We start from the raw sequence: 26,372 nt of genomic DNA, 5'->3' as shown, positions 1-26,372 counted from the left end.
TTCTTTTACTCCTTACCACAGACCCTTTGACATAGCCCTGTTTAACAAAAGGGAAGTAGAGGCACAAATGGTCCAAAGTGACCCAGGTAGGAAAGAGAAGAGACAGGTTTCAAACTCAGGCAGTCTGGCTCCAGAATCTAGTTCTGACCAACACGCACACAGAAAAATGGCTGCATTTGTTCTGCCTAGGCTTAGAGACCTCATTTGGCTGATCAAATTCTGATTTTCATTGGGTTTATCAACCTGTCTGATTCTAGTCAAATATAGAAACGTGAAAACTTCGCAAGGAAGTCTGTTGCCTTTTTTTAAAAGTCCAGCTGCCAAATTTATTACGAATAGCACAAATTTGGGGTGCCTGGGTAGCTAAGTCGGTTAAGACTCAGACTTCGGCTCAGGTCATGATCTCCTCACTTGTGAGTTCCAGCCCCACATTGGGCTCTGTGCTGATGGCTCAGAGCCTGGAGCCTGCTTCAGATTCTGTGTCTGTCTCTCTCTGCCCCTTCCCTGCTCACACTCTGCCTCTCTCCCTCTCTCTCTCTCTCTCTCAAAAATAAATAAACATTTTAAAAATTAAAAAAAAAAAAAGAATAGCACAAGTTTTCTGGGCCTAGGAAACTTCGCCACAGGAAATTTCCCAAGTGCTTTGTAGTGATCACACCCTGCCCTTTGCTTGGCATGCAGCATTTCACCCTTCAGAACTGTTCTTAAAACACCGAGATGTTGGAAGAGAGGTGTGAATAGGCGGTCCAGATGGGTCTTGGGAAAAGATCCATACATATAGCTCAGGAGCCACACTGGATGGCTAGAAGATCACTGTACTGAAATGAATGGGTAATAATAATCGCTTCCAGGTTCTGATCATCTACTATGCTCCAGGCACTCAATCCTTATGAAATCTCTACCTCATTTCATCTTCACAGGTAACAGGAATGATTATTAACAGTTTATAAGATGAGGGGATGTGTTCGGAAAGACTAAGAAACTTGACTAAGGGCACACAACTGGTGGTTGTTAGAGCAAAGATTTTAATCCACTCCTGTCTGGCTCCAACGCCTGTGTCTTGTCGCCTCCTAGGCCTCTTGGCCTCCTTGCATGTGCTATAAATGATGGCTGCACAGCCATGACTGTTAAATCCTTCAGGTGCCTTCAAAGAACTTTGCTGTAACCCACCCCCCACACACAAATTGCAGCTTTTTAGTCTATACACCTTCTGCTGAAGAAAATCCGGTGAAAACCCACCAAAGTAAAAGAAATAATGAGAAAGAAATGGCTGAAATCTGGTGTTCTGAACACAAGCCAGCCTATCATCTTTGAGATGCCAAGAATTCCAGAATGCTAGATGGTCAAGTTGCAGCATATAATTCAGAAGCCCTTATTGTAATAACAGCTTATTTTTCCCCATATTCTACTGCTATGACAGATGAAAGTGTCTACTGTGAAAGAAAATTATGAGAAAGGGTGATGCTCTGTGTCAAGGAACCCAGAATGAACCCACAGATAATGGCCTAGGAATGGAATATACATATGGAGAAGTGGGCCAGATGAAACAAGAAAGGCAGAAAGTTAATGGCTGTTCAAACTGAGCGTACACATGGGAGTTCATTGTACTAGTTGATCTACTTTTGTGTGTGTTTGAAAATTTCCATTAAAAAAAAAGCCATGCCCCTCCAGCTAGATTTATATCCCTAGAAGATTAGTGATCTGGGTTCCAAGCCTTCTTGAACACGTACTGTAACTGCTGGCCCCTGGATGCGTGGGGAGAGGTCAAGGCTGAAATCAGGTTGGTTCCCCTGTCCTGTCCTTGTCTGCTCCCTGATGACCCATCACCAAGTGCCCTGACATGCCTTACAGCCAAAACCCTAGAGTAAATTCTACTTTTAAAGAAGTAAGAGTAGGGGCTGAAACCACCACTGTTTCTCAGAATTATAAACGAGCACTCAAAAGACTGCCAAACTGTCAAACCAGACAAAGGTAAAAGAATGGGTTCAGTAAGCACGTGGCAGGAGTCTGGTCAGTGAGTTGGCTCAGAGGTTACCCATGAGGATGATATCACTGTACAGAATAAGGAAGTTGGCAACAACCCAGATATTAGTGAGTGGCTATGCCAGGAGGGAAGGTGACCCCTGAGTACTGAGTGAAGGATAAACCCAAGCAGGTTTTGGTAGACTAGCCAGACATCACCTTGTTCCTTTAACACTTTGCAGGACAAATGGAAAGGCTACCCAAGCCTTTATCATCTGGAGAAACACTGCCTCTTAGAAGTCTGAGGGAAGACAGTTAAAAAGGTCCTGGTTATGATAGGATAGCTTTTTTGGTTCATCTAAAGGCAGAGAAATAGGTCTACTGTATCCCTTGGAAAATAAGTTAAAATCTGGATAAGTAAGGCACAGGATGTGTAAAACGAATGTGCCTGGGCTCTGCAGGTCATCTGCAGTGGGTTAGTCTACCTGGTTCAGGTACTTTGCCCATGAAAGATGAATCATGGGTTCACAGAGCATTCCTGTGTCCCATGACCATATGTTTCTCCCCTAGCTCTAATCAGCGGCCTCTAAAGTATGTACCAAAGATTGCAAGTCCAAGGAGGTAGGCAGAAGAGAGAAAGTGGTTGCAGTCATGCAGATCCAGCCAACCCAGCAGTGATTTAAAGCCCAACCCAGACTATCCTCCAATGGATTCCACTGAAATAAAACCCAATCCTCATCATCATCACTCTCACCTTGTTCCTTTATGGCTCACTAAGTTCCAGACACATTCCTTGAACTCATCAGCCTCATTCTTGCCTCAAAAGCTTCATACTTGAGACTTCTCTGCCTTGTATGCTATTCCCTAAATCTTTGCAAGGCTATCCAGAGCTCAGTTCAAAGGACACTTTCTCAGAGAGACCTTTCCTGACTACCTGGGCTAAAGTAGCACCCCCAGTCACTTATATCCTGTTATTTTCTTCATACCATTTGTCATTATCTGACATTAGTATTTATTTGATTACTTTTTACTTGTCTCTCTCTCTCTCTCTCTCTCTCTCTCTCTCTCTCTCTCTCTCCAGAGAGAATGTAAATTCAGTGAGAGCAGGGTCTTAACTGCCTGGTTTGCCACCATATCCATGGAACCTAGGATAAGGAATACCTGGTAATGAATTAACTCCTTCAGGTCAATAGCTACTTTCATTCATATATATGCTATGACCATATTTTTCAAACCCAAAATATAAGGACTGAGCTTGGTGAGGCTTTTTTTCCCCTAATACATGAATGTATATAAGTGAAAATACATAGTAAAATAATGAGTTCTCTTGAAAAGAACTGAAATTACATAAAATTGGGACTGCCTTGGGGAATCTGAGATACATAGTCATTACATACACAAAATTCAATGTTTCCACTGCTTGAGAAATGTTTCTGATCACTCATGCCTACAGCACTAAAATGTTTAGCTTCAAATGATCACTGATAACAGAAGGAGTACTCACAGGGAAGGATGAGATTCCTGAGTGAGAGTCTGGGTATACAGGTGGGTCCATGTATTCACACATGTGCAGAAGCACCCCCAGCTCAGAATCCACAACTGATAGCTCTTAGGGTCAGAGTGAACCTGGTTTGTATTTGTTACTTCTCCTTTGGCAGGAGGGGTATGTCTCTAACTATAATGTGCATGTCAATCACTTAGGAATCTTATTAAAATGCAGATTCTGATTCTGAGCTGGGGGGGCGTGCCTGATATTCCATATTTCTAACAAGTTCTCACTCAGGTGACATCTATGCACTGGCCAGAGGACCACACTTTTTGAAGCAAATCTCTAATATTACAAAATTACCATCTGGAAAACATGCATATAGATTAGCTCAGAAAGGAAGTGCTAATCATCAAGGACATAGTCCCCAAGAGACAAAAATATAGAGAATCTAATTTAAGAATAGCAGAAAAGAACTTCTCTGGAAAGAGAGGACTCGGCTTTCTTAATTTGTAATAACCCAAATTTGTAAGGACTTGAAATAGAATCATTCCTACCTGCTGACTTGTGTGCAGATCTGGGAAACTGTCTAATGCTGGTATGAGAATTGTGAAACACGTATTCTTTTACAAGTTTGATATTGACAACTTTTGGGGCATTTGAAAGGAGAAAGCTTTGCCAGCTCTGTGTAGCAGCAGAACTGATGTGGAGCAATTTCCTCCTTCTCACCATTCTGCTTGTTATAAAACTAGTTGGGTTTTTTTTTTCTGGTCTCCCCTTTTCAAGTTTCCCCTCCTTACCACCAACTCCCACCCCTACATCCTGCCAGTAGATAATGTGCCCACTATGACCTTTCCTCCCGTTGCTTCTGTACCAGCAGGCAAGTCTACTGGAACCCTCCCCCTACCTGGCAGTGTGGTGACTGGAAAGGTAGGATTTGGGCATTCCTGTGTCCTTCAGCAACCTTCCAACAATCATGAGTGGACATGATCTTTCACTGTCCCCAGCAATTTCCTTCCCAGTCCATAAAAACAGCAAAAAACAAACCTGGCCTTTTCCTTCCAGTTTTTTGTGTTCCTTAAGAAGTTGCTCCACACGTATCACACTGTCTCCAATGTCTGTAAACTCTGCTTGCTCTGCCAACAAATTGTCCAGGGCACGCTTAACCTATAAGACACATTAGAACATCCAGAAATAAGCCATGAGCACCTCTCTGGAGGTATAGGTTTGTATACTCTAAGAAAACTTGAAAATCCAAACAGGATTCAGGACTTTTATGTATCTACATATACATTTTTTTTTTTAAGTTCATTAACTTTTAGATTAAGCTTGGGGCAGGGGTGGAAAAGGGAGTTTGGTGTTGAGATACATGTAGATGAAATAGTAAAACCACCTTTACAGATTATCAATCAAAAAGAAAGATAAACCTCGGGGTGCCTGGGTGACTCAGTTAGTTAAATGTCTGACTCTTGGTTTCGGCTCAAGTCATAATCTCATGATTTGTGGATTTGAGCTCCTCATTGGGCTCCATGCTGACAGTGCAGAGCCTTTTTGGGATTCTCTCTTCCTCTCTCTGCCCCTCCTCCCTTCTCTCAGCCCCTCCCCCTGCTTGCTTGTGTTCTATAAATAAATAAATAAATAAATAAATAAATAAACATTTTTAAAAAGGAAGATAAACCATACACAAAATGTCATGTATGTCAACAGGAAAATGGGATTCTAGAACATTGCTACCCCCCTGAAAAAGGAAGAAGAGAATGATCAATGAGGAAGCAAGAATATAAGGAGCAGGCTGGGTTAGTGGGGACACCCAATATCCATAGTCCAAGGGGGAAGAGAGAACCAAAAGTCACTGAACCATGAAAGGAAGTTCTATTACACAAGAAAATAACACCTCACGAAAATTGTGCTCAAAGTGTTGTAGTTGTAGGCATTGATTAAGCTTCAAGTGATGCTCGGACCAAAACTGATTAAAGGCTTTTTCTGTCTCATCCAATTGAAGTAATAACCTGTCAAGAAAGAATGAGAAAGTGATATTGTGGTTAGTGTTCATTTCCACATGAGTCCATGTAGGCTTATGTAGATAGCCCCTATGTTTCCAGTCAGTGATATTAATTGTGGGAATCTCCTTATTATACATGTCTGTCACCTATGACTTTTTCATGATTCATCTGGCTCCCACATTTTCCATTTTTCCATCAGGGATACCCTCAGAACGAAGCAGAAACTTCACTTCAGATGCAGCTGCTGTGCTTTCAAATGTGTCCCTAGGTAACCTTACCTATGTGCCTTTCGTTTTCTACTGGTGAGACGATAGTTGTGTAAAGTACAGCACCCAACGAACTGCTATTTAGAAATAAAGATAAATAAACACTACCATCTCCCTTGAAATCCTGGGATGAAAGTTATAGCACAAAGCGCGGTGGGGGGAGGGGGGGCGGACAGCATTCTTACAAAAAGATCTCTGTAGATGGATACCATCTTTTTGCCTTTGTTGTCTCAAATATTATTCTTTCCTGACTCCAGCAAGATCCAGTAGTAACTGTATCAATCTGTTTTTGGTTATTTCTGATCATTGAGTTCTACATATCCTCTCCTCTCTCACTCACCTTTCCATGGTTGCTACATTCTCTAGCTGATTGGGATTGAGTTTTCTGGTGGGACTTTTGGTTGCTGGTTCTTGAATGCATGACAGCAATGTGGCCCCTTGCTTTCCAAGTAATTTCAGCTCATCCTAGAGAAAGGAAAATATAGTTTGTCTTAGAAGAAACTAACAAAAGCAAATTCTTGGTAGATTTGAGGTGAAGAGAATGGCAGATCAGGTATATCTTTCATTTAGGAAATTAAATGCTAAAGAAGTTGAGCTGCAGCTTTTAAAAATTAATTAACTTATTTATTTTCATTTTTTCAATTTTAATTCCAGAGTAGTTAACATAAAGTGTTATATTAGTTTCAAGTGTACAATATAGTGATTCAAGAGTTCTATACATTACTCAGTGCTCATCATGGGAAGGGTACTCTTAATCCTCTTTACCTATTTCTCCCATCCCCCTACCTATCTCCCCTCTGGTAATCATCTGTTTGTTCTCTACAGTTAAGAGTCAGCTTTTTGCAGCACTCTCAACAATAGCCAAATTATGGAAAGAGCCTAAATGTCCATCAACTGATGAATGGATAAAGAAATTGTGGTTTATATACACAATGGAGTACTACTTGGCAATGATAAAGAATGAAATATGGCCCTTTGTAGCAACATGGATGGAACTGGAGAGTGTGATGCTAAGTGAAATAAGCCATACAGAGAAAGACAGATACCATATGGTTTCACTCTTATGTGGATCCTGAGAAACTTAACAGAAACCCATGGGGGAGGGGAAGGGGAAAAAAAAAGAGGTTAGAGTGGAAGAGAGCCAAAGCATAAGAGACTCTTAAAAACTGAGAACAAATTGAGGGTTGAGGGGGGGTGGGAGGAGGGGAGGGGGGGTGATGGGTACTGAGGAGGGCACCTTTTGGGATGAGCACTGGGTGTTGTATGGAAACCAATTTGACAATAAACTTCATATACTGAAAAAAAAACAGCTTTTTGGTTTGTCTCCTTTTTTTTGTTTTGTTTCTTAAATTCCACACATAAATGAAAGCATATGGCATTTGTCTTTCTCTGACTGATTTATTTCTCTTGGCATCATACCCTCTAGATCTATCCATGTTATTGCAAAATGGCAAGATTTCATTCCTTGTTATGGCTGAGTAGTATTCTAGTGTGTGTGTGTGTGTGTGTGTGTGTGTGTGTGTGTGTGTGTGTATCACATCTTCTTTATCCATTCATCTATCCATGGACACTGGGGCTGTTTCCTTAATTTGACTTTGTAAACTATGCTGGAATAAACATAGGGGCACATGTATCTTTTTGAATTAGTATTTTTGTTATCTTTGGGTAAATACACAGTAGTGGTATTATTGGATCATATGGTTATTAACTTATTTTTAACAGGTAATACATATACATGTTACAAAATCCAAAATATACGAAAGGGTATATACTGGAAAAAATAAGTCTTTTGTCCTCTTCTCATCCGCTTTTCCTCTCAAAAGCAACAACTCTTAAATTTTGTGGGTATCTCAGGCTGCTGTTGTATGTTTAAAGTAAAAGTAATAAACCAATAATTTTAATTAATATTATTTAATTATTTATATTAATTAATTAATAATTTTAAATTTATTAACAAATTAACAAAATCTGGTTCTAATCCAAGGCAGAGACCAGAAACAAGAAAATGACAGATAATGAATAAGCTAGACACTGCCACGAAATAATAATGTAATAATTGATAGAAAAGCAGGAAAAAGACTTCATCTGGTATTGTCAATAGACTCCTGCACTCCTGCTTCTTCTTCTACCTGTCCCCAAATTGTGGCCTTGCTCAACTACTGAAGTTTGGTGTAGATAGGCAGCAACTTCGGGTTGATATGGAAAGAGTCATACTTCCAAGGCAACTCTATTCTGCTCCTTTTACATGGGACTTTGGGCTTTGTAATTGGAGAAGATGTCAGGTTATCTCCTGCCAAATACAACAGCTCTAATCCTCTAATCACACAGCACAAGTCGTTTCTGTCAATGCCCTGAGTGCTAACCACAAAATAAGCCAAAGGGACAGAGCCGGGCAGAGAACTTTGCTTCTAGGAGTTGGGTGCTTGGTGCATGGTTCACACAGGATGCTGGTTACTGTGCCCTGAGCAATAAAATAGGCCCATAGTTACAAAAACATATCCTGTATGCACATGAACCCTGAATCTCTCCTCCAGGCCTAGCCACCTCCAGCCTTCACATAGTATGGAGCTCGTTCCCTGTGGGAGGAGTTTTATACTTCTCCACCCTATTCACACACAAGTGCTGGCTTGCTCACCCTCATGCCTTTGCTCCTGGTCTCCAATATCACTGTATTATTCATCCCCTTGCAGGCTTCTGCTGTCGAAGCCTCAAACTTGTCCCTGGATTTGGCTGATGATACATTTGACTTTTCTGATCTGGCCCAAGTTCTTTGGACACCCCCTGTGGCTCTGTCCACTCCAGGTAATGCCCCAAGTCACTCTCTCGGCTGGTACTCCTGCATGGGAACTAGACACATCCCTTCTTTTCCATTTTCAGGTATCAGCCCTCATTTCTTCTTATTTCACCAATGCTCATTAAATATTTGTAGGTTGGATGAATTAGTAATAGTCTAAAAGAAATTAGGTTGCAAATGAATAAGGACAAATAGGATATGATAGGGGAAGGGGGGGCGGGAAGCACTCATTAGCAAGTGCTCTTACCTTTCACTCTTCCTACCTTCTAAAAAGAGTCTTGGCTTTTCTCAGTTTCTTAAATGTCCTTGAGATTCCAGAATTCCAGCAGGATTCTGGCATTACCATTAAATTGTGTGTGTGTGTGTGTGTGTGTGTGTGTATGTAGAGTTAGGAGGAAGGGTGGAGGGGCCAGAGAAGTAAAGGCATATTGCTGGGGCAGAAGGAGACTTTTTGGAAGGGGAAACTTGGGACACAGATATACCCAAAGAAGTGCAGAGTGTGAGGAAGTGTGTGAGAGAGAGAACGTGGGTCTGAGCAAGCGATGTCATTCACTGTGTATCCCCTTCACACTATCAAAAACTATATATATATATATATACAAGGAAAAATTATGACTGGTTACTGCTTTGGGACTAGGCCATATATGGCCTAGCAGGGTTAGCTTTTGCAGGGTTACAAAAATCTGCCATAAATACACAGGGAAAGATTGAGGAACTATGATACTTGGAAAGTGAAAAGGTAAGTTGCCCAGGACAAAAATGGAGTTTTCCCTTGTCCATAGTAGTAACAATTCAAAATATTTAGTAACTGTTTAGAGCAGTCATTGACCAATCAGCACAGATGTCAGATATAACACTGAAGCAGTCCTGAGGCCAACTGCTGTCCACGTGTTAACCCCTTTTGATGCCAGAAACATGAGGAGGTCTCATGGGTCCTAGGAAATGGGCCAGAGAGGTAAAGTTGGGCACTTGTGGAACATAAATATTTAACAACTGGTATGGCTGTCCCAGTGTGTAATTATCATTACAATTCCACTATTATGGAAACAAGCAGTTGGTTCAAAAGACCCACTTAATAGGGCAAGCAGATTGCTTCAGGCTCAAAGGAATTTAAATTTTCTGGGGAGAATTCTTTCCTATGACAAGGGTAAGCCTAAATGTAGACATCCATTCAGTCAGTCAGTCAGTCTGTCAAAATACATTTAAAAGCACTACTATTCATGCCAGGTGCTGTGTTTGGCTGTGTCATGGGCTGGGGGTGGAGGTGGGGGAGGAAGTTAAAGGATGAATCAGAGCCCAGAGATTATATGAATGACTAATACTTTAGACTCCTTACTTAGCTTTTATTACTTATCCCATTTCTGCCACTACAGGTTAGCTCTACCATGCTGGGTTTTTTTTATAATGCTGAATAATGAATTCCAGAATGTGGCCTTTAAAATGCACGTCTTCATAATTGAGAAAAAAGAAGTCCGTAAAAGAGATGATATATCCCCTTTCCTCAGCAGATACTGAGAGACATCTTCTTGTGGTATAAAACTAGTTCAAAACCCTGATTTGTTAAGGCATTAACACTGAAAACATTCATAAGAATAGCAATTTCATCTTCCTTTGCAAAATCAAGACCTCTGTGGGTATGCATTTTTAACATATTCTCTGCAAGTAGAATTTGAACAAAGGGGTCTTTAAAAACTCCTAAGACTGTAAATTATTTTTAGGGCCTACAAAAAATCACTTATTACTCTGATTATCTTCTTGATTATTTGTAACCCTGGAAATGGTGATAGAATTGTCATCTCTGAATACACAATTGGATAAATTCTGAACGGAACAAATACTAAATGCTAAACAGTATCCATATTTGTAGAAGAGTGCTCTATCACATAATCAAAGCACCACTGGCAATTTCCTCCTGCATGATGAGAAAAAGGACTATGGCCCTGTTGGATTTCTTATTTTAACAACAACAACAAAATATGAGAGTCTTACCCTATTTACCTGGACACATGGTAAAGTGTGTCAGTTGACTTAAGTATCTGAGAGTATAAGGCCAAGGCCCTGGGGTTTCGCCCCAAAATAAGACCTTCAAAGAGGTGAGAATCACCTCCTTTGGGACTCAGAAGGAAGACTGCCTGCCTCTGTGAACTGTTTCCAAAACCAACATGGAATTAGACAACAGGAAGAGCTGTTTTGCTAAGAAAGAATGTCTGTAGGGCTATCATAAACAGTATGAAAAGCACGTACCTGTATAGGGTTCATGGTTATTTTATTATTATTTTAGGCCTAAAGATATTTTTCTTTCTTTGTTTCTTTTTTTTTTAATTTCTTTTTTACATTTATTTATTTTTGAGAGACAGAGCACAAGTGGGGGAGCAGCAAAGAGAGAATGAAACACAGAATCCGAAGCAGGCTCCAGGCTCCAAGCTGTCAGCACAGAGCACGACACAGGGCTTGAACCCACAAACAGTGAGATCACGACCTGAGCCGAAGTTGGACGCTTAATCAACTGAGCCAGCCAGGCGCCCCAGATCTTTTTCTTTTTTAAAAAATCGAGATATTATTCATATAGTACCATAAAACTCACCTTCTTTTAAGTTTTATTTATTTATTTTGAGAGAGAGAGCATGCGCGCGCACGCAAGCAGGGGAGGGGCAGAAAAAGAGAATCCCAAGCAGGCTCTGCACCATCAGCGCAGAGCCTGAAGCCAGGCTTGATCTTCTGAACTGTGAGATCAAAGTCAAGAGTCAGATGCCCAACCACTGAGCCATCTAGGCACCCCTAAAACTCACCCTTTCAATGCATACAAGTACATGTTTTCTCCCCAGAACACTTTTGTCACCCTCAAAAAGAAACCCCATACCTATTATCAATCACTCTCCATTTCTCCCTCTTTACAGACCCTGGAAACCACTAATCTACCTTTCTCTCCATATTTACCTATTCTGGACATTTCATATAGGTAGAATTGTACAATATGTTGCTTTTTGTGTCTGCTTCTTTCACTCTGCGTAATTATTTCAAAGTTCATACATATTAAAGCATGTATCGGTACTTCCTTTCTATGGCTGAGTAACATTCCATTGTATGGATATACCACATTTTTTTTATCCCCTCATCAGCTTATTGACACGTGGGTTGTTTCCACTTTTGGGGTGTTATGCTGCTATGAACATTTATGTGTAACTTTTTATATAAAACATGTTTTCAAATCTCTTATGTACATACGTAGAAGTAGAATTTCTGGGTCATATGGTAACTTTATGTTTAACTTTTTGAGGACCTACCAGACAGTTTCCATTCCCACAAGCAATGTATGAGGGTTCCAATTCCCTCACATCCTCATCAACACTTATTATGGCCCACCTTTTTAATTAGTGCCACTCTAGTGGGTATATCACTGCAGTTTTGATTTGCATTTCCCTAACAATATATGACGTTGCACATGTCTTCATGTACTTAATAACCATTTATCTGTCTAACGCCTGTTCTAATCCTTTGCCCATTTTTTTAAAGCTTATTTATTTTTGAGAGAGAGAGACAGAGCTCACACAGGGGAGGGGCAGAGAGAGAGGAAGACACAGAATCCAAAGCAGGCTCCAGGTTCTGAGCTGTCAGCACAGAGCCTGACACAGGGCTCGAACTCACCAACCATAAAATCATGACCTGAGCCACCTGAGTTGAAGTCGGACCCTTAACCAACTGAGTCACCCAGGCACCCCTACTTTGCCCATTTTTTAATTGGGTCATTTGTCTTTTTATAAAGGTTGAGTTGTAAGAGTTGTTTATTTTTTTAATTTTTTAAAAAATGTTTTATTTTTGAGAGAGAGAGAGAAAGAGCAAGTGGGGGAGGGGCAGAGAAAGAAGAGGACAGAGGATCCAAAGCAGGCTCCCTGCTGACAGCAGCAAACCCCATGAGGAGCTGGAACTCAAGAACTGTGAGATCACAACCTGAGCCAGTCAGATGCTCAACCAACTGAGCCACCCAGGTACTCCAAGAGTTGTTTATATATTCTGGATATTAGACTCTCATCAGATACATGATTTGTAGATATTTTTTCCCATTCTGTGGGTTTTCTTTTCACCTTTTTGATAGTGTCCTTTGAAGCACAAAAGTTTTTAATTTTGGTGATGTCTACTTTATTTATTTTCTTTAGGTGTTTGTGCTTTTGGTGTGGTATCTAAGAAACCATCGCCTAATGTAAGGTCATAAAAAATTACATCTATATTTTCTCCTAAGAGTTTTATAATTTTGGAACTTATATTTAGTTCCCTGACCAATTTTGAGTTAATTTTTGTGGACAAGGTGAGGTAAGCATACAATTTCCTTCTTTTTCACATGGATATCCAGTTGTCACACGGTCTAAAGGGCTTAAGGAGTTTTCATTCCCATGAAGAGAAAACCTCCTTAATCATTTGGGGTATTTAATTTTTTTTTACTGTCAGCACTCAGGCTACAGAAGGAGTTCAGGGACACGCTTCTGGGAACATCCATAGAAGTCCATAGAATTTCAGTGAATTTCCTCTTTGCACAGACAAGGTCCTAGTGGCAGCAGGGTGAGTGCCAGCATACTGTTTGTAAACTGAGAGACAGCTCATAGCCTGTCAAAGTCACCCTTACTCAGGAAGTAGAAGCTCTTCTCGGAGAAGGATCCAATATGCAGAAGAGCCTGGGACACCTGCCTGTACATGCTCTGAAGATGTGCCCTAAGTTTCCATCCAGGTGTAAAAAGCACACACGGGAACAGGAAGGGTGTGCTAGGTTGTGCGTGCTTGTCAAGCTCATCAGAGACATTTCCAGGGAAAAGTTCTAGGATGTTTTCAGGTTTTCACAGTTTCAAACCAGATCTTTTAATTATTCAGAGTAATGTGGAAAGTATATTTTGAACTCTTTTTTGGATATCCAGCTCCTTCCAAAGAGAATTTAATAGTGCTCCCTGACACACAGAAGAATTAATTTGCCTTAACCGCTAGACTCTGAGACTCCCCTAACTCAACTATGTGTTCCTTTTTTGGTTTGTTTTGCCTACATGTAGTGGTAGGTGGTCAATAATGCTGGCTAAATGAGCAAATCAACCACCTAGCAAAGCGTTTTTGTAAATTTTGGGTCACAAATAAAAGAGGTCAGCTCTTCTCAAGCTCCATGCAGCAAGAATACATGTAATGCTAAGATGCATTGACCTTCTGATCCCCAGTTTGCTGCCCAATGGTGTTCTGGTCTTCTGGTGAAATGATGGGTTTGGTCCATTTATGCTTCTGGAAGTAGGAAAGAGCTGAAACCCTTCCTATAAGCCCCAGGAAGACACCTCCCTTTACTGCATGACCTGAAAGAATCTACCAGCCTCCATTCTTAGCAGGCTCTGACATGATTTTATGAATAGTTAATAGGTGCTTCTCCTTAAACCCAGTTCAGAGCACCTTCCATGTCTTCCTTCTCAAATTACTCTCCAAATAAAAAGATACATCCCTGAGAAAGTGAAGCAATAGTTTGCCCCAAAGTTATTAGTTATTAGTTTGCCCCAAAACCTCACAATAGGCTCAGGAAAGCTTATGCCTCAAAAAACAATTGCCACCCCTCCTTCATTCACTGCAGTCATATCCATCATATCTTGCTCTGTCCCAAACAGATCACAGGGGTGCTGCACTTGAAAGGAGGTTCACACACCTGTCTCACATGGTGGAATGAGTTTCCCTTTACAGGGCTGCTTCTCACAGGTCTTAATTACAATCCTTTTACATTCATGGACCAGTCTCAAGAGGTTTTCCTTTTTACATACTGCCTATCTAGAAGATTTACGATGATCAACTGCTGCCAAGTCACCAGAAAAGGGGGAAGAAGAGGACTTCACTTTTAATTCTGCTCCTGGCTCTCTCCAAGGCCACTGGCCACTCACCTGCAGCTTGTCCCGCTGCCCTGTGTGGGACATGAGGAGGTCTTCAGTGGACAGCACGCCCCTGGGCAGCTCTGTTGTGGCTAGGCAGGCCCCAAACATCTGGAGCATCTGGGCAGTGGTCTTCAATGTCACGGCAAAGTTTTCAATGGCCTGGAAGGTCAGACATAACAATGAGGACAGCTTAACATTCACCAATATGCTCTCTGAATAGAAGGACAGTACAACTAGCTGCCATTTCCTGAGTACCTGCAACGGGCCATGCCTTGTACTTGGTGCTATACATTTGTCTATCATCTCAACAATCCAGAATGGAAGGTATTTTATCTCCATTTTATAGAAGAGGGAACTGAAGCTCCAACAGGTCAAGTGAATTGCCCAAGATAGTATTGCTTGGGCAGTAAGGAAGGAAAGAAGGCAGGATTCAACTAAGGTCACTAACTTTGGGAAGCAAGTTTGACCCCAAGGGAGAAGATGGATGTAGTGATTAGGTAAGTCGCTAGTGACCTTTCAGAGAGTTACTTTTATCACATGTGATAAGGCGTCGGGGACCTCTGCCTGTCACTTCTGTATAAAAATTGACCTTCCACTAAGGACACTACTCTGCCATTAAATGAATACCTACTAACTGATGAGTAACTTCACACCTCATATCCCAGGTGAGATATCTGCATTTTACTCAGTACAGTTTAGCAGTAAACATGTGGCCTAACCTAGAAAAAGTGATGCTGATCATCAGCAGATTTAGTTGAAAGTAAGTGGCTTTTAAGAATCCCACAAATCATTCTACTCAGCCAGATGGGTTCTACTATGCCCACTTCCCTCTGCTCCTGAGACAACTTTGCCCTTGAAGGGCAAGCGCAATTCATCTCTGTTACCCCAGCAAATGGTACTATGCCTGTCACATAATAGGTGGCTCATAAACAGCTGCTAGATGGATAACTGATAGTAGCAAAGAGGTCTAACCTAATTTTCACTTGGGAAAAAATTACCTCTGATCTTATATCATCAGAGAACATTTCTGAAAACCCAGATGCTCATCATAAAGAATGTGCCAGACATGAGGTGGCCCTTTTCTACACCAGAAGGCCAGAGCCGAGGCTGGAGCTATAAGGCTTCCGGAGCACAGCACACCCCCGCCTACTGTCTGAAACTGAAGTCTTTGTCCTTTAACCATTTTTTTAGGTAAGCTCTACACCCAATGTGGGGGTTGAACTCATGACCCTGAGATCTAAAGTCGCATGTTCTACCGACAGAGCCAACCAGGCACCCACCATCAACTGTATAACCTTGAATAAGTCACTTCTTTACTTTGAAGGTCAGTTTCCTTATCTGTAATGAGTCTCCCCTATTGTTGTTGGTGGAATCTCCCCTATTAGCACAAGTATTTAAACAGTTGCAATCTTGAACATCATAGTTCTTTTGGCCTGGAAATTCAGACAACCACTAACTTTTATGAAAATCTTTCAAGCACATCAAAGTATTATTACTTTTACATAACCTAATATCTGCGTAAGATACTCTCTCAACGTCATTCACCAATAGCCTATAATGAATAACATATAAAAATCCAATTTATCAGAGGACTTATAAGAAAATATATTAAATATTTTGCTTTATATGCACTACCTCTTGTAATGCATCTCAAATAGGTAACTATTATCACCACAATCTATAGACAAGGAAACTAAGGTGAATTCAGGTTAAGTAACTTCCCCAAAGTCATATAAAAAATTAGTGGCAGAACTGGAATTGAACCCAGAGCCAGCCATCTTAAGCACTATATGCTACACCACCTCTTAGCAATAAAAACTAGATTTCACAAAACTAGATTTAAAATTAAACAAAAAAATTTTGGCTTTCGGAGTTTCAGACTTGAATTAGAGTTCAGATTCTGATCTCTAACTGTGTGATCTTTTCTATTTTTTTTTAATATTTTTTTTAACGTTTATTTATTTTTGAGACAGAGAGAGACAGAGCATGAATGGGGGAGGGCCAGAGAGAGAGGGAGACACAGAATCCGAAACAGGCTCCAGGCTCTGAGCGGTCAGCACAGAGCCCGACGTGGGGCTCGAACCCTCGGACCACGAGATCCGTGACCTGAGCCGAAGTCGGACGCTTAACCGACTAAGCCACCCAGGTGCCCCATCTAACTGTGTGATCTTAAGTAAGCCAGGTATTACTCTGAGTCTTAGTGTCCTCATCTGAAAAATGGGAATAATGGTTGCTCTGTTTTTGCAGGGGTTTTTTGAGGATCAAAGGAACAGCAAATGTGAAAGGACTTGGGCACAGTACAGTACCTTGCAAATGTAATAATAATAACAGTAACAACCCTGAGAGTCAGGTGCTAGGCCTGCAGATGAAATAGAGGAAAATACAGGAAATAGAGGAAATCCAGGCGTTTCCTATGGAGAGTCTGTTAACAAATTAACTTGATTCCAGGTATCTGATTAGCAAACGATCACCTTGGAAATGGTACAAAGGACCTGACACTGATGAGGTGATGAAAAAGAGCTTAGCCTTCGTCTTGGCTCTACCACTACTCAACTGTATAACCTTGGATAAGTCACTTCTTTACTTTGAAGGTCAGTTTCCTTACCTATAAAATAAGGTAATTGAAATAAATGATCTTTAATGTTCTTTTCAGTTCTAATGAGTCTCAATGATCCGACAACCAGAAAGTACACTGTTCCCCCAAAAAATATCTGTATTTTTTAAAGTTCACCATAATATATTTAACACATGCACACACACTAACCATGGATACAAACTGGGCTTGGGGTGGGAAAGTGTGTGCACATGTCTGTTCATGCTATGTCTTTAAATGATCTATGTTCATGGTTCAGTCTTCTTTACCTCTCTAAGTTTGTAGAGAAGTATTCTAGTCTTTGACATCAAGGGGCATTTGTGTTTTTTCTTTATTTGCTGAAAACTTCTGTTATATCAGAAAAGATCTGAGGCAACTTGGAAAAAAACATTAAGAACATAATAAAACAAAGAATTGGTAGAGAAATCAGAGGAAAAGGGAGAGCTAGCTAGGCAGTAAGGCTGGGTGGGACACTAACTTCTTTTGATTACTAAAGTAATGTAATAAAGTCCTAGGAAGTGAAGAAATGAAGCCTAGAAGCACTCCAGTTCCACTTTTCATACGGTTTAATGAAATTGCAACATAGGATGACCCTGATCACACTTATTTGTGTGTGATATTCTACATAAGCTTCCCTCCGTATCTTTTATATTTAGACCTATTTAGAATAATATATTTGTGAAGAATGTCACCATTCCTTTTTTTTAATTCCTGAGATTCTCTAGGAGTCACAATTACTGTGGTAAAACTCATGAGAAATTTAAAGGGTTCTTGCCCAGGTTCTTTAGGTTTTGGGAAGGGTCATGTCTTCCTTAGAATTACATGGCATACAAAGAAGTGAGGGAAGGATCAGAATCCGTAGTTTTGAAATAAATGTGTTGCTAGGAATGCAATAAATATTGCATATATAATGTGTTGCTAGAAATCTATTTTTGCTTAGTTCTTAAAATTTCCTTTAAAAAAATCACAAAGCTTTACACTCTAAAGGAGAGCGAATTCTCCTTCCAAATTAAATGTAGTTCAGGTGTTCATTGGTTAAATATTGGGCAACATGTTTCCAAAGTGACCAGGTACACAGAGAGGTGGGCTGACACTGTCAGTTGTCACTGGGGTGGTGAAGGAAGCTTCTGACTTGGCTCAGAAAACCCAATCTTTTCAAGGAGCTAGGGGCTAGAAGAGTGGGGAAAGGGGAATTTATACAGAAACACTTATTATTTGAGTTTCAATCCCACTTTGTTCTTGACATGACTGACCCTTCTAGTTTAGCATGATAACCCTTGCTACGAGTGAGTAGAATGACAAGTAAAATACTACGTCAGGTGCTTTCACACACATTACATCACTTGGTCTCATGTTAAACTTTCAGGCAGTCTGAGGTTTCTCATCATTGGCACTATTGGCATTTGGGCTGGACAATTCTTTGTTGGAGGCTGTCTCATGCATTGTAAGAGGTTTCACGGCATACCTGGCTCCTACCCACTAGATGCCAGTAATACACTTCCTCCCAAGTTATGACTACAAAAAAAGTCTCAGATCGCCCCCAGCTGAAAACCACTGTTAGTTCCATTTTAACAGGGGAGAAAACAAGCTGAAAGAGGTTTAATAACTGACCCAAAGTCAGACAGTAAATAATTGTGACAATAGTCAAATACAGCTCCTTCTGACTTGGTGGATTTTGATCTGTCTATACATTAGAATCATCTGGGGAGTTGTGTGGAACACTAATGTCTGAGACCCATCCCTGACCAAGCAAATTAACTTCTCCGCTTTAGCATGGTGCTCGTATTTTGCATTCTCCCCAGGTGCATTCTAAATCAAGTTCCCCCAATCCCCCATGCCAGATGATGAAGTGAGGTGAAGGTAGTCAGCAGGACAAGCCCAGCCTTTTCCCTTCCGCCCCATTTCTCCCCTACCTGTGGCTTAGAAAAACCAACCTTCTGTATCTTAGATAGTCATGGGCAATGACTGCCCAACTTTAACTGCCTTGCCTACTGGAAAATAAGGAAAAACAATAAAAAGGGCACATAAGTTGGTACTTACAGTTCGATGATTTATCCACTGACTATGGCGATATTCCAAAGTTCCCCCTAAGTCTTCTGTCAGTTGGCTTTTGTCAATGTAGCCATGAAGGTCAGAGACAGAGTTTAACATAATGATCTATAGGGGAAAAATTAATATATTCCTCACAGATAATTAAACAGTAGCTCATCTAGATTCTGTTGTTATTTAAACAGCACTTGAACTTTGCCTGACCAGGAATTTGATACACAAAGTGTTAATACAAATAGCAGAGAAACATTTTTTTAAATATAATTTACTCTCAAGTTAGCTAACATACAGTATATACACTGTGCTCCTGGCTTTGGGAGTAGATTCCCGTGATTCACCACTTACATACAACACCCAGGGCTCATCCCAATGAGTGCCCTTCTCAATGCCCATCACCCATTTTCCCTCCCCCACCGCCTCCCCCCATCAACCCTCAGTTTGTTCTCTATAGTTAAGAGTCTCTTATTGTTTGCCTCCTCTCTGTAACTATTTTTTTCCCTTCCCGTCCCTCCTGGTCTTCTTTTAAGTTTCTCAAATTCCACATTTGAATGAAAACATATGGTATCTGTCTTTCTCTGACTGCCTTATTTCACTTAGCATAATACTCTCTAGTTCCATCCACATTGTTGCAAATGGCAAGATTTCATTCTTTTTGATTGCTGAGTAATACTCCATTGTATTTATAAACCATGTCTTCTTTATCCATTCGTCAGTTGATGGACATTTGGGCTTTTTCCATACTTTGGCTATTGTTGATAGGGGGGCTATAAACATTGGGTTACATGTGCCCCCATGAATTAGCACTCCTGCATCCTTTGTATAAATTCCTAGTAGCAGCAGAGAAACATTTTATAGCCCCTTTATATTTAATACCCTTTAGGTGAGGAATACCAAAGGGTTGTACAATCTGTGACAAAATGGTGACTTGGTTCAGGGGACTCAGTTTTAAGCTACTTAGAAGTCGGGTCTTACTCTAGGTGAAGTTTTGTCAAAAGTTCCCAAGCTAAAGCCTACTCTTCAGCCACAAAATCAAGTGCCGTATTGAGACCTAAAATTCTGCAATGAGAAGCCCAATAAGGGGTAGGCTGGTGAATATCAAAATAAAATTAGAATACAGGACCTATTGAGAAGTATGCATTAAAAAGATTTACTACACTGATGCCTCCCGTGAAGAATGTTAATGTGCCCCCAATGTATCCAGTATGGTGGAAATTTGGATGTAATAGGGAGTGGGTTTTTATAAATTAACAATGTGGCTGATGAACAAACCCATGCTGATGAACAAATGCCCACACACCTAGAGGAAGCTGACCCATTCCAAGTTGTCCTTTTTTACTCCACTACAGTGGCTCTGACCAGAACATCATCCTGGCTCTCTGTTTCAGGGACCCTCTGCTCACTCCTAAAGAGAAACAAGGACTCCTCACTCCTATTTCTAAAATACGTCCCCTTTAAGCTTTTAACTTAATGACCTTCTATTTCTTCACTCCTTGTTTAATATGTTGAAAACTTGGTCAGAGGACATAAGAATATAGGCTTCCAGGGGCACCTGGCTGGCTCCGTTGATGGAGCATGTGACTCTTGATCTCTGGATTGTGAGTTTGAGCCCCATGTTGGGTGTAGAGATTACTTAAAAATAAAATCTTTTTAAAAAGGATATAGTGTTTCTTCTATTATTATAAAGTATTAGTCAAATGCTAAATCCACTTCAGAACTAAAAAAAAAAATATGTTAGGGCCCAAAGCCTATAGGTGAAAATAAAAGTGATTTACTCATTCAACAAATATGTATTGAACTTCTAATAACTGCCAGGCTCTGAAGGAGAACACAGCACAACAGGCCCTGCCTCAAGGCACTCATGTTTAGTAGGATTTGGTTACTACATATCACTGTTACCCTGCCTTTCTCCTTTTCTTCTGAAAAGGAGTTTGGGAATTTTACCTATTTACTTTTTTATTTATTTTTATGTTTTTTTAAAGTAAGCTCTACGCCCAATGTGTGGCCCAAACCCACAACCCCAATATCAAGAGTTGCATGCTCCACCAACAGAGCCAGCCAAGCACCCCAGGAGCTTGGGAATTTTAAAAATTACATTTATAAAATGAGAAAAAGTTGGGGGGGGACCTAAATCCATCTATGCCTTTCCCTCCTAAAACTTGTAAACCACTTTTAGGAGTTGCAAAAATATCTTTCTAAAATTAGAAATTATAGGACACAAAACAAGAAATTGCCAATATATTTTGCTTCTTGAGACAACTGCTATGGTAATACTTGGATTTTTTTTATACCAATATGGAACGTTGCATTAGGCAGAAATAACTTTGCCACATAGCCTGGAGTTTTAACAGATCCTGCTAGGCTGCACATTTTCTGTTCCACATAACTGAACAGGAGAGGGAGGCATGTGTTCCATGCTTGCTAGGACTCTGCCATGTCACCTTTAGCTACAGAGGACCAAGAGAAATTTTAAACTGACAGCTAAAAGTGAAAATTAGAAATGAAAGAAAGATATTAGAGAATTCAGTACTGCTAAATATTGATTTGCAAATTGAAAGCAATCCCAATCAAAATTATAGCAGACTTGCTGTAGAAATTGACAAGCTAATTCTAAAATCTATACAGAAGTGCAAAATGTCATTTTGATAAGTGATAAAACCATTTTGAAAATGAATAAAGTTTCAAGACTTACAAACTGCAGTAATAAAGAATGTGTTAATGGCAGAGGGCAGCCAAATAGATCAGTGGGATAGACTAGAGAATTCTGAACTAGACTCATACAAATATGGTCAAGTGATTTTTTAACTCTTTATTTTGAAGTAATTATAGTAGTTATAGTAATTATGAGATAATTAAATAATTATGGGTTCACAGGAATTTGCAAAGACAGTACAGAGAGGTCTCATGTACCTTTCACTCAGTCTCTCCCCTCTATGGCTGCATCTTCATAATTATAGTACAAAACCATATTGATATTGGTGTAATGTGTATGTTTAGCTCTATATCATTGTCTTACATCTGTAGATTTGCATAACCACCAGCACAATCAAGATACATAACCATTTTATCATTACAAAATCTCCCTTGTGCTATCCTTTAAAGTCACACCCCACCCCCAATCATCTCTGAACTTTGGGAAACACTAACCTGACTTTTGACAGAGGTGCAAAGTCAATTCCATGGAGAAATAATTCCATTTTCAACAAATAGTGCTAAGACAACTAGATGTCCATATACAAAAAAAAAAAAAAAAAAAAACAAAAGGAACCTTAGTTCGCATCTCATACAAAAAATTAACTCAAAAAGCATCAGAGATCTAAATGTAAAACATAAAACTTGGAGAAGAAAACATAAGAGAAAAATCAGGAGAAAATTTTTGGGTTAGGTAAAGAGTCCTGAGATACAACACCAAAAACATAACATATAAAAGAAAAATTGATAAACTGGACTTCGTCCAAATTAAAAGCATTTGCTCTGCAAAAGACACTGTCAGGAGAATGAAAAAGACAACCCACAAACTAGGAGAAAATATTTGCAAATCACGTATCTGACAATGCATTCATATCTACAAAATATAAAGAACTCTTGAAACTCAACAATAAAAAAATACAATTAAAAATGGGCAAGAGAATTACTATTCACCATACTATTGTTAAGTCCTAGCCTCAGCAGTCAGACAACACTAAGGAATAAAATGCATCCAAATCGACAAGGAGGAGGTCAAACTTTCACTCTCTGCAGATGACATGATACTCTATATGGAAAACCCAAAAGATTACACCAAAAAACTGCTAGAACTGATCCATGAATTCAGAAAAGTTGCAGGATATAAAATCAATGCACAGAAATCAGTTGCATTTCTATACACCAATAACGAAGCAATAGAAAGAGAAATCAAGAAACTGATCCCATTTACAATTGTACCAAAAACCATAAAATACCTAGGAATAAACCTAACCAAAGAGGTGAAAAATCTATACACTGAAAACTGTAGAAAGCTTATGAAAGAAATCAAAGAAGAAACAAAAAAATGGGAAAATACTCCATGCTCATGGATTGGAAGAACAAATATTGTTAAAATGTTAAAATTGTTTAAAATTGATACTACCCAAAGCAATCTACATATTCAATGCAATCCCTATCAAAATAACACCAGCATTCTTCACCGAGCTAGAACAAACAGTCCTGAAATTTGTACGGAACCACAAAAGACCCTGAATAGTCAAAGCAATCCTGAAAAAGAAAAACAAAGCTGGAAGTATCACAATCCTGGACTTCAAGATGTATTACAAAGCTGTAATCATCAAGACAGTATGGTACTGGCACAAAAACAGACACTCGGATCAATGGAACAGAATAGAGAACCCAGAAATGGACCCACAAACGTATGGCCAACTAGTCTTTGACAAAGCAGGAAAGAATAGCCAATGGAATAAAGACAGTCTCTTCAGCAAGTGGTGCTGGGAAAACTGGACAGCAACATGCAGAAAAATGAACCTGGACCACTTTCTTACACCAGACACAAAAATAAACTCAAAATGGATGAAAGACCTCAATGTAAGACAGGAAGCCATCAAAATCCTCAAGGAGAAAGCAGGCAAAAAACCTCTTTGACCTCAGCCATCGCAACTTCTTACTCAACACGTCTCCAGAGGCAAGGGAAACAAAAGCAAACATGAACTATTGGAACCTCATCAAAATAAAAAGCTTCTGCACAGTGAAGGGAACAATCAGCAAAACTAAAAGGCAACCAACGGAATGGAAGAAGATATTTGCAGATGACATATCAGATAAAGGGTTAGTATCCAAAAATCTATGAAGATATTATCAAACTCAACACCCAAAAAGCAAATAATCCAGTGAAGAACTGGGCAAAAGACATGAATAGACACTTTTCCAAAGAAGACATCCAGATGGCCAACAGACATATGAAATGATGCTCAACGTCACTCATTATCAGGGAAATACAAATCAAAACCCCAATGAGATACCACTTAACACTTGTCAAAATGGCTAACATTAACAACTCAGGCAACAACAGATGTTAGCAAGGATGCAGAGAGAGAAGATCTCTCTTGCACTGCTGGTGGGAATGCAAACTGGTGCAGCCACTTTGGAAAACAGTATGGAGGTTCCTTAAAAAATTAAAACTAGTACTACCCTACGACCCAGCAATTGCACTACTAGGTATTTACCCAAGGGATACAGGTGTGCTATTTTGAAGGGACACATGCACCCCAATGTTTATAGCACTGCTATTGACAATAGCCAAAGTATGGAAAGAGCCCAAATGTCCATGAACAGATTAATGGATAAGGAAGATGTGGTATATGTATGTGTGTGTGTATATATATATATATATATATATATATATATATATATATATCCCCACACACAATGGAGTATTACTTGCAATCATAAAGAATGAAATCTTTCCACTTGCAACAACTTGGGTGGAACTAGAGGGTATTATGCTAAGTGAAATTAGTCAGTCAGAGAAAGACAAATATCACATTACTTCACAAATCCTGGAAAGAAAAGTTTTTTAAAAAATGGGCAAGAGGACTTCTGACAAAATGGTGGAGTAGGAAGATTCTGAGCTCACCTCATCCCACAGACACACCTAGGTAATAACATCAGTGTACCTGACACAGAAAACCCAAAGACTGTCAGAATAGACTTTCCACAATAGAGAGGAGGCCACACAGAAGGAGCTAGGAGGGGCAGAGATGCAACTGGGAACCAAACTTCCCAGGGGAGTTAACCACTTCACTCAGATGTGAAATTTAAGATACAAAACAGATGAACATAAGGGAAGGAAAGCAAAAATAAGATAAAAGCAGGAAGGGAGACAAAACAGAGGCGACTCTTAAATGTAGAGAACAAACTGAGAGTTGTTGGAAGGGTGGTGGGTGGGGGGATGGGCTAAATGGGTAAGGGGCATTAAGGAAGACACTTGATGGAATGAGCACTGGGTGTTATACACAGGGGATGAATCACTAGATTCTACTCTTTTTTTTTTTAATTTTTTTTTAATTTTTGAGAGAGAGACAGAGTGTGAGCTCGGGAAGGGCAGAGAGAGAGGGAGATGCAGAATCCAAAGCAGGCTCTACGCTCTGAGCTGTCAGCAAGGAGCCCGACGCAGGGCTCAAATTCATGAACCATGAGACCATGACCTGAACTAAAGTCCGGCACTCAACCAACTGAACCACCCAGGCGCCCCTGGATTCTACTCTTGAAATCGTTATTGCACTACATGCTAACTAACTTGGATGTAAATAAAATAAAATAAAATAAAATAAAATAAAACAAAACAAAACAAAACAAAACAAAACAAAACAATAAAATAAAATAAAATAAAATAAAATAAAATAAAAATAAAAAAACAGAGAAAGAGGAAAACCATAAGAGACTCCTAACTATAGAGAACAAACTGATGGTTGCTGGAGGAGAGGTGGGTTGAGAGAATGGACTAAATGAGTGATTGGCAGTAAGGAGGGCACTTGTGATGAGCACTCGGTGTTATATGTAAGTGATGAATCACTAAATTCTACTTTTGAAACAAATACTACACTATATGTTAATTAACTTGAATTTAAATAAAGTCCTGGAAAGAAATTTTTTTAAAAAAAATGGGCAAGAGAACTTCTGAAAAAATGGTGGAGTAGGAAGATTCTAAGCTCACCTTGTCCCACAGACACACCTAGATAACAGCCACATCAGTGTACCTAGCACAGAAAACCCGAAGACTGTCAGAATGGACTTTCCACAGTTAATAGAGAGGAGGCCACATAGAAGGAGGTAGGAGGGGCAGAGATGCAACTGGGAACCAAATTTCCCAGGGGAGTCAACCACAATCAGCAGCAACACCATGAGCATGGAGAAGAAAGAGGACCAGACCCCATACCAGGCACCCCAAACATAGGGCACCTGAACTGGGAAGAAAAGTCCTATAATATTTGGCTTTGAAAAACAATGGGGCTTAACTTTGTGACTTTGTACAATCAGTAAGGGTTAATTCCAGGTACTTTAAAAATTAGCAGGCTTGGCTCCGGGAGAGACAGAGGGCAAAAGGAAACAGAGTCCCTACCCTTTAAAGAGCCATCAAACCAACAACCCAGCTGAGATACAGTACAGAAAAGCAACTGGGGTATATGGGAAGGAGATTTATTTAGTAATTTCCCTGCACTGGAGGGGGAAGGATCTATAGGTGACTTTTCCTAGAACAAAAGACCTGGTGGGTGCCATCTCCCCAACCCCTACCCCAGCCAAGATAGCCAGACACCTATGGGAACCAGCTCAAACACTCCTCCATAGCTTGCTAATACCACACATGCCAC

At 40.0% G+C, this 26,372-nt stretch overlaps 1 protein-coding gene across 1 annotated transcript in view; it reads right to left on the bottom strand.

Annotated features, from left to right (window-relative positions):
- MCF2L2 (MCF.2 cell line derived transforming sequence-like 2) overlaps window positions 1-26,372 on the bottom strand; it is a 264,774-nt gene that overhangs the window by 133,509 nt on the left and 104,893 nt on the right. The window contains exons 6-10 of the mRNA XM_042903055.1: window positions 19,027-19,143; window positions 14,403-14,552; window positions 6,058-6,182; window positions 5,343-5,457; window positions 4,496-4,615 (exon numbers count right to left, since the gene is read on the bottom strand). Of these exons, the coding sequence (XP_042758989.1) occupies window positions 4,496-4,615; window positions 5,343-5,457; window positions 6,058-6,182; window positions 14,403-14,552; window positions 19,027-19,143 (627 nt within the window). The remainder of the gene's footprint in view (window positions 1-4,495; window positions 4,616-5,342; window positions 5,458-6,057; window positions 6,183-14,402; window positions 14,553-19,026; window positions 19,144-26,372) is intronic.

The sequence above is a fragment of the Panthera leo genome, chromosome C2 (assembly GCF_018350215.1).
Source record: "Panthera leo isolate Ple1 chromosome C2, P.leo_Ple1_pat1.1, whole genome shotgun sequence".
NCBI lineage: Eukaryota > Metazoa > Chordata > Mammalia > Carnivora > Felidae > Panthera > Panthera leo.
The sequence above is the reverse complement of the archived record's forward strand: the minus strand, read 5'-3'. Positions and strand labels throughout refer to the sequence as shown.